General features: G+C 38.7%; 1 protein-coding gene across 8 annotated transcripts in view; it reads left to right on the top strand.

Moving 5' to 3' along the window:
- The window catches only part of sgip1a (SH3GL interacting endocytic adaptor 1a), a 73,220-nt gene that overhangs the window by 39,616 nt on the left and 24,189 nt on the right, over positions 1-9,415 (top strand). For all 8 annotated transcript variants that reach the window (XM_046049755.1, XM_046049756.1, XM_046049760.1 and 5 more), the window contains 6 exons: positions 1,816-1,879; positions 2,726-2,750; positions 3,521-3,583; positions 3,976-4,039; positions 4,904-5,082; positions 8,869-8,880. In XM_046049755.1, the coding sequence (XP_045905711.1) occupies positions 1,816-1,879; positions 2,726-2,750; positions 3,521-3,583; positions 3,976-4,039; positions 4,904-5,082; positions 8,869-8,880 (407 nt within the window). The remainder of the gene's footprint in view (positions 1-1,815; positions 1,880-2,725; positions 2,751-3,520; positions 3,584-3,975; positions 4,040-4,903; positions 5,083-8,868; positions 8,881-9,415) is intronic.

Below are 9,415 nucleotides of genomic sequence, written 5' to 3'. Positions count from 1 at the left end.
ATGATGTGATTTTCTGGAATTTTCTTTGGGATTCTGTCTTTCACTGTTAGAATGTACATATGATTAAAATTATAGATCGTTGCATTCTTTGTAAGTGAAGCAAACCTGCAAAATCAGCAAGGGGTCAAATACTTATTTCCCCCACTGTATATGATACACTAAAAGCTAAAATCCTTGTGATTCGACCAGTGCTAAACATTTCAAGATACAGTCACAACAGCGGGTACAAGCAGTGCCTCTGTCAGACCAACCAGTATAATCAAAATTGACGTGACTCACCTTAGAAGCCTCATAGTAACTTAATCCACCAATCGATTATATTCTCCAAAAAATGGTCTTGTTACATTTTCAAAGATCTAGACGATCAAATCCAGTAAAAATATTTAGTCCAAAACACATTATTCCATCAATAAATCCCCAAGGACTGCTGCTGCATCATTTCATATTTTCCAGCAAACGTGGCTAATATGTCATCATAACCTTAATGACTCCGATTTGGATGTAAACAAATGCAATAACTCGTATTCAAATTAGTCGCTGAACTCTGACCTTTTGACTGACAGCTAATTGGACCCAATAAGAGCTCACATGGCCCTTTCACAACCAACAAGAGCCTGCGCTGTAAGGAAGGGCCAGCCCCTATTATTTCATGGGTAGGCCGAGCCAATTGTGCCAATGACTGGCACTTCGTGTAGCCAATAAATTTCTGAAAATAACGATATCCACCTTTAAGTAGGAAGTTCATGATCTACCAGCAAAAAACCACGTCAATCTACAGCGTGATGCAGAAGCAGCCCCTTGCCGCCAAGGGGCAGTGCTGTTTTTGAAAAAAATACGCTAAGACATACCCTTAGAAACCCTTTGTAAAATAATAATTTTTCATGGTATTGGTATAAAATGTAAAATTGGAGGCTTTATGCTGTGGCCCCACAGTGTTTTCAAGCTAATAAATCCCAGCTGTAGTTATCTGCATGGAAACGAAAAATATATTACTTTGAGTGTGTTTAAACTTATATTAATCAATTCCAGTAGCACTTACAGTGATTCTGACTTTTGGGTTAGACACTTCAGAGTATTATCTTTCAGAGAAGCCCCAAAACCATGCATTTACTCCAAATCATTCAAGAACTACATTCAATTAACTTTGGATATGCCTTGAATAGGTGTTCAAAACAATTTTTACAGGAAAGGTAAGAGCTTACCGTTACTCACACATGTTTCTATTACTCAATTTTTCTACCCCATTTTAATAATCAGTGAAGCCAATAGTAGACTAAATAATAGAAACACCTTTGTGTATAGTTCAGTATTGTTAGAACAGAAACACTTATTGCATCTTCCAAAATGATCATACAGTTGAATTACCACCTCTCTTAAACTGTTTAAACAAACTGAATTCTTAAGAATTTCATATGACTTGACTTGTGACTTGCTTGACTTTGATCACAGTAACTTGGGACTTGCTTGACCAAAGCAATGGCTTGACTTGATTTGCTTGACTTTGATCACAGTAACTTGGGACTTGCTTGACCCAAGCAATGGCTTGACTTGATTTGCTTGACTTTGATCACAGTAACTTGGGACTTGCTTGAGACTTGAAGGTTAAGACTTGAGACCTGCTCTTGACTTTGACATGTATGACTAACTTACTTAGTAATACATAAAAAATATCACGTTTGATCTCCTGGATGATGGATGCAGGAAAGAAAGCTGACTCCACCGACCCTTTAACCCACCCACAGATGCCACCTTTTAGTCATGCCTTTGATGTCTCTTCATGCAATAATTCACCCTTTTCCTCTTCTTTCTCCTCAGGATTGAAAAAACGTACCAGGAAGGCCTTTGGGATACGGAAGAAAGAGAAGGACAATGACTCTGCGTAAGTCCTGATTTTCCTTCCTGGTGTACTGTAAACATAAAGCATATTAGTTGTTCCACTGAAAGTATTCACAATGATCCTGAGCAGTGGAGCATAGAGCTGGCTGAAACCTCTGAATTGGAGGGAATTATTATAAGAAAAATTGATATGTGGCAGCAGGTCATGCATATACATTACAGTAAAATGAAAGGATTAGAATAGGTTAGAACAATTACAGGATTAGTATTAAGTGGACGTCTTGTCAAATAAATGTTAGACTGCTGCTTCCATTACTCATGCACAGATGTAGAGTCTACCAGTCAATTATGAGCCACAGTGGTATATTGTGTATTGTATTAATGGATCTGTTAAACTGCCAGTATGAATCCTATTTGACATGTTATTATGAATCTGCAAAATACTGGGCATACTTAAAATATCCAGTGCTTGTGACATTGCCATGATATCACAGAAATGTCCTAAAATTATGTTTCCAAACTGTGTGCAAATACAGCAAAATAACACTTAAAAGACCAATTAGATCACTTACGAAGTACTTGGTCAGCTTGCAGAATCTTTGCAAGTGTGATAGCTTTCCAGGGGCATTTAGCCAATTTGTAACTGTGCATGAGTCACTTAGAGTTACTGTAAAAGGTTTTTGTGCTGTATTGTCTGTGATAGTGTGATTTATGAGTGAATAAGTGTGTGGGTATGGTGGTGTTGAAAAGCTTTTCCTTGAATATCCCTTTTAAAATATTTCGGCTCGACTAATTAGCAAAGCTAGCTAAGATTTCAAAATGAAGAGCTCACATGTTAAGTGACTTCCATTCTCTCTTTTCTTCTGTCTTCTTCTTTAAATTCTTACAGAGGGTCCCCAGACAGAGATGGGGGTGTAAGTATCAGAATATATTTAATATGCAGCAGCCAATTATTGCATTTGTAAATTGCTATTCACTCAACATCTGTATGACTGGAGACAACCATGTCTAGTGATTTTGAGGTAAATTATTTATTTTCTGTGCTCTTTTGCTCGCCAGGAACCCCCAGAGATTGAATCGGTACTGAACTCTATATTCTAGTCCGTTGGAGTGGACTAACCTCTAGAATAGCTTGACTAGAGCTTAGAGCTTAGACTGATTAGACAGTACAGTATGTTCTTCAACTCAACAGTCAGCTGCCAGTGTTACTGTTTCAGCTTTCCTTTCATTAGCAGGCTCTCTGAGGAGGCTTTGAGAAAACACACAAACAGGGCAACAGAATATCCCCCTGAGTCCTTTGGGGTAGCTTGAAGAGACCTAAATCTTGAAATATTATCCGGCACTGTTGGATAATTACAATAATAATCATCACTATTAGATTCATTCTGAGTTGCAGAAAACACACACACGATTTCAAGATTAGATTATGTTGACCACTATAGGATTTGCAAATGTGAAAGAGGACAAAACGGAAAACAAATTAGGGTCTGTAAGAGGAAAATGGGAAATTTTGGGTCAGTCTCACATGACATGTCATCCAGAATACAAAAGATCAAGGTTTATTGGGCAGAATTAGCTGCACCATAGTTCTAACGTAGAGACACATCCAGTGGTAGCACAGTAGTGTACAATATACTGCAACATCACTGTCTGGTGGGATTTTAATCAAACTGTCTCTTCTCAGTCTCAGAAGAAGACTAACGGGGCCCCAAACGGCTTTTACGGAGATATCGACTGGGACAGATATGTAAGTAAAGGTTTGAATGTAGGATTATTATTTTATTCCTCTTGGTCCGCTCCAACTCAGTGCTGCTTTGTTTTCATCTGCATTAAATGAGCTTACAGTATTGATCCATGTTATTGTAAAATCAATGTGCTGCTGGCAAATTTGTGGACAAAGCATGTTAAAAATGAACACAGATCACAGTTCATGGTTTTAACAATTATTTACAATTGCTTACATTTTACATCCAGATTATGACTTTGTCAATATGCATTTAGTCATATTTCATTAAGCATGTAGATGTGTAGCTCAATTAACCTTCGATACTCTTGAACCAACTGCCATTTCTCTGTTGGCATTTTATTCACATACAGCGACATTTAAAGATATTTATACTGAGTCACTCTGTGTTTCAGAACTCCCCTGAGGTGGATGATGAGGGCTACAGCATCAGACCTGAAGAGGAGTCAGAAGAGGGAGATATCCTCAGCACTGCTTGATTTGTCATTTAACAGTATTAATTTATCTTGTTTTATCTCTGCCAAGTTATTGCAGGATTTGTTCAATTGGTACATACATATGATAGGAGATCAGTTTGTGCAGTGAATGTCATTCACATGGGAATGTACTTCATCCTCTACTGAAAGTCTGTTACATCTGCCAAATCAGTGGAAACAAATCTATATAAACAAATGTACTTTTACCGAAAATTCCACTTAATGTACAATGACGATAGAGTGCGTCAACTGCTTAACAAAGAGTACAAGCACCCAATTAACAAAGATGTAAATAAAGGTTATAAGGTGCTGCACATAACACAGCTACAGAAGAATGAGTCATTAATGCACCAGACGTGAAAGGAAGTTGCAGAGAAGCGGTGCTCTGTTTTCTTCTCTGTGACCATTTCTTATGATGGTGATAACCTACCTTCTCCGTAGGTTGAAGATTTGATCTTATTTAGAGGAACGTGCACCCTCATCCAGAGGCACCAAATTTAAGCTGACATTTGTATTAAGTCATGGCTTCCTTAACCATCAATTCATTTACAAGTAATATTTAGGTTTCACTTGGTACCTACTTTATCAGCCATGCAGATTATTTTTGTTTCTATAGCAGTAAAACAAAAATTAAAACACTACACATTTAAATGGTTTGAAGTATGTACCATATTAATTTGGAACAAGGCAAAATGATCCAGAAGTACTGACAAGTACTAATTTTAGTTTTTTTTTAACAGTTAGGGCAATATCACAAAAGGCAAGTTTTAGAGATTTTAAGGCAGTCACCAAGGTAGTAAAGCTAGTTTCACCAGGGATGTAGTTGCTTTCCTTGACGCCGTGCTACCTCCTATTACCAAAAAGGCCCACTTCTTTTCCTCTGATGAGTCCGAAGGAGAGGAAGACCACAGGAAAAAATTCAAAATTAAGATCAAGCCGCTGCCAGCCAATCGCGTAGCGTCAGTGCCCTCAGTCGACGAGCTCAAAGCCTCCATAGGCAACATAGCCTTGTCCCCATCTCCTCTGGTGAGTATCTCTGACGTCACTGCCCTCTCTCAGTGCCAGCTTTCATTAACAGACAGCTGTGTATTAGTGTTTAGATGTTTTTAATGTGCATTTCTGAATCACATCCTGCGTCTTATCGTCATCCTGTGTAACTGCCTTTCAACATGTAGAGTTAGATGTTTTTTTATTTGCAAAATTGGCCGTGAGTGTGTTTTTTTTTTTCAACGTTGTGATGTTTGCCCACCATTCTGCATTCTGCACTGTGCACAAGGTCGTCTTATTTATATGCTGATGATATATGATTTACATGATCCATATAGTTAGTTTGTGATACTTGATCCGTGTTCAGTGACCTCATTGTTCTCCCGTTTGTCCTAACAACAACAGAAACCATCCCCTTTAGACAGCCTGTATTTAGCATTGGGAGTCCAAAACAGGCTTTGGGATCCCCTGCTTTCTAGCTGCTGCTCATAATTCCTATGTTCTTCAGTGAGTGTAGTTAGCTATAGCTTGGGTGTCTGCCTTAAATAATTCAGGTAGGAAAGTGGGCACAATGAACCTGTGTGTCGGTCTGCTGTACAGCGAGATTGCTTGTGGTCATTTGAGCTTCTGGAATCAATAATTTAATCCATTTGCTGTGTGTTCACCTGCTGCGTCTGTTGGTTCTGCAGTCCTTAAATGTTGATAATGGTTTTATGTACATGTGTAGTAGACAATCCATTAAAAAATATGACGCTGAAGTGATCAATAAAGTCGATCAACAGAAAGTAATCAACAAGAATTTTGTTAATAAATAAATTGCTAAAATCCTGTATTCAGAAAAATTAACTAGTAATGGAGAGTTTGCTAGTTCTGGCTTCTTAAAATTGAGAATTTGCTGCATCTTAGTATTGTATCATTGTAAATTAGATATATTTTAGTTTTAGTTTGGTTGGACAAACCAAGCATTTTGAAGACATTAACTTTGACTCAGGGAAATTTTGATGGGCATTTTTCACTATTTCATGACATTTTATTAAGTAAAGGACAACATTAAATAATAAGAACAATCTGTATTAAAGTCCTTGTAATATGACACATTTGGTTTTGGTGTTATGCATTGTGGTGTTACAGTTAGTCATAGGATGTGTATGCTCGTTTTTTTTTTAGATCAGGACATGTTATCTGAATTTTCACTCATCTTGAAATTCATATTATGCAGTCAAGTCACCTGAATGTTAACCAAACTCATGACATTGGAATTACTGGCCTGTAGTTGTGATTATGAAACTGCCATCTTCACCTCTACCAGTTCAAATTAGCATCCCGTTTGCCTGGACAGAGCTTTTCCCTCACACATAAATTACATGAGTCACGCAGTCGGTTTCAGTCCCTGGCAACTCTGGGTAACCTTGGCTATGGACTGACAATAAAATGGTCTGATGAAAAGAGGAAGAGGGGCCAAATGTTAACAGGCCTCCAGAAGCAAACACTGCTTCTTTCCACTTTTATTCTGGTTGTTCCTTTTTCTTGAGCTAATCAAGGCAAAACTTTATACCCAGACTAAAACATTTATGACTTGCTCTTATTTTCAAAAACAAGACTGCCCACAGCCATTTGAATATCCTTGCGATTCTCTAGACTAATAACGGAGGCTCTACATTCTAATGCCCTTGCTCTTGACATTGGTTTTCTGCACGTAAATATAACAATGCATTTTTAAAACCTTGACAGCATGAAACACATACCAAGTACTATCCATACCTAAATACGAAGTGTTGTATTTAGCAGACTGGATGGCCTTAATTTCTATGGTAATATTTGGCATATTCTGCATGAATTATTCATATGTATACAAGCTTATGAGAGGGACACAGTGGTTAACAGCTTATTTCACATAAAACCATAGCCAGGATTCGGTGCTCACATCATGTTAGGAGGAATAGTGGGTAATGTGTAGGTGGAGGGATGACTGAATGCAGTGAAGAGACATAGTACTACAACGGTTTTATCTGCCTGCATTAATGATTGCAGTTGATGTAGATGGCTGCCTACATTGTACACAGATGCTTTGCATTAGTGTCAATATATTTAACTCCTCTAGTCTTCTAACTATTTCGCCCCTCTCTTTTGATTTCTCTCTTATCTCATTCCTTTGCTGCCTCTAATGATGCTAACCTCTGTAGAGGAGTCCGGTAAGCCTTTGCTTTGCTGCAGTTGTGTGATGTGTCGTTTTTTTAACACTTTCATCCCTCTGAATCCTTGCTGCCTGCTTATAAATGCATTTTCTCACAATCTGCTCTGTGTTGCTGAAAATAGGCTAACTACAAATGAAGCAAGATATCAAGCCAGTGTGTAATAACTGTAGGCTTTATAATTAGCCCAGCATGTACAGGGCAAATGGCCAATATTATGTGATTTCTCTTTCGGTTCTTTCATTGTGGCGTTTATATATAGGCAGATTACTAGACTGCATGTGTGTGACTGTTGATTTGTTTGCCTAGTTACTTGGAGTACAAGGGCGCTGTCTTTTAAGTTGTTTCCGCTGACTAAGACGTCTTAAATCTTAATTTAATTGATTCTGGAGTCTTGAGCTTCTGGTTCTCAGTACAAATAACAAGACTGCAAACCAGTAGAGAATGCAAGAAAAAGCTCAGGGATGGAGTTAAAAGGTTAGATACTAAATAAAAAGAAGTCTTAAATCACACATTAGTCCTTTCTTGTTGCTTTTCAACCAAACATGCTTAATTTGGAAGACAAAATCTTGCTTTTATGATGAATTCTTCATATTTCATAATGTGTACAATTAGTATAGCCAGCCACTGCACAGCCGAGTCCCCTCAGGTGAAGTCAGTCACTTTTAAGCCCAGCTGACTCTGTACAAATGTGACTCAGTCTATGTAGCACCAAATGCAAAGTTGCAATATTGAATTTAAAAAATAATATATTTTAAAAAAATATCACACCATTGTTCGGAGTGGCCCATTATAAACATAAGCATGTCTGCACACAACTGTGTTGAAGATCATTGTTAATCCGTGACAGAGGCTGAACGGTCACAGCACACTTCCTGATGTTCTTCCTGTTTACATCCAGCAGAGAGACTGTGATTGCTTATGACAGACAGTGTTGCGCTGTGTCCTGCACCAGTTTACCCAATGAAATGAATCCCTTCCACCAGCATGCCCCACCCCTTTGTTGCATCATTTTAATCACTCATGGCTCACTGCACAACTGGAACAAGCACAAGAGTGAGGGATGGAGGGAGAGAGAGTTGATGCAAGGTGGATGTGACGCAGGCAGATGGAGAGATTTCAGTAGAAATTAAAGCAACCAAGAGGGCAGATTGGAGACTACAGGGGAAAATGAAAGGAAATTCAATAGGATTACATGGCAAAGATGACAAGAAAAAAGATCAAATAATGGGATAGGGACGGATACAGTTGAAGGAAAAAAATGAGGGGAGGAAGAGAGGGAAGCGATTTAAGCAGCTCTACAAGATGTTTTGGATGATGTCCAGTCACAGCAGGTTCATAGATGACATTAGAGATTCAGGGGATGCAGGCAAAAATGCAAACATACAGATCAATTTGAATAAGTCATCCTCAGCTGTTTCCTCATACCCACTTGCCTTATTCTCCAGCATAAGTCTGCACAAGCAATTCCTTACACACACACACCTTGTTTATGAACATATTGTCATCCTCATCCCCAAATCTGACCAGCCAGGCCAAAATCCTTCTTCTCTTGATGCATATGATGTCTGCTTTACTGATTTGTCACTCTCTGACCAGGTATCTCTTCTCTCTTCCTTTTTGCTGGTCACAGAGACGTAGCCCGGTAAGTGTCCTTTTCTTCCATGTCCCTGGGGTCAGGCTTAAAATATGTGACATGCTTCCTGTAGCCTTTTGTTACTCACCTTGTCGTTGGAGTCAGTTGTGTAACAGAAAATACATAGGTGGGTTCAGTGGCTGAGGCAATGGGTCAAAACTGTTAGCTAATTTGTTTTGACATTAATATTTAAACAAATAGATTAATGTATTTTTTACAGATTCACAAGACCACTAGTGTGCTTGTGTACTTTTCATCTTGAATAGCTTTGTGCATAGTCTCTGTAGTGGTAGAAAATTTTCACTTTTGACAGCTGGACCCTTTGATGTCTTACTTCAGTCACTCCCCATCGATGTGTCTTCTCATCTCATCTGCTCCAGTCTCTCCCCCTCCCCTCCCCTCCCCTCCCTCTCTCTCCTTATCTGCCCTCTGCCATTCTTGGCCTCTTGTGCCCCTCTCATGGTGAATTCATACATAGGCTTGTATACAACTGGGTGTTTAAGATCTCAGCCGGAGAGGCAATATTATTGTGCTTTTGTCTCTC

The sequence above is a fragment of the Micropterus dolomieu genome, linkage group LG05 (assembly GCF_021292245.1).
Source record: "Micropterus dolomieu isolate WLL.071019.BEF.003 ecotype Adirondacks linkage group LG05, ASM2129224v1, whole genome shotgun sequence".
Classification (NCBI taxonomy): Eukaryota; Metazoa; Chordata; class Actinopteri; order Centrarchiformes; family Centrarchidae; genus Micropterus; species Micropterus dolomieu.
The sequence above is the reverse complement of the archived record's forward strand: the minus strand, read 5'-3'. Positions and strand labels throughout refer to the sequence as shown.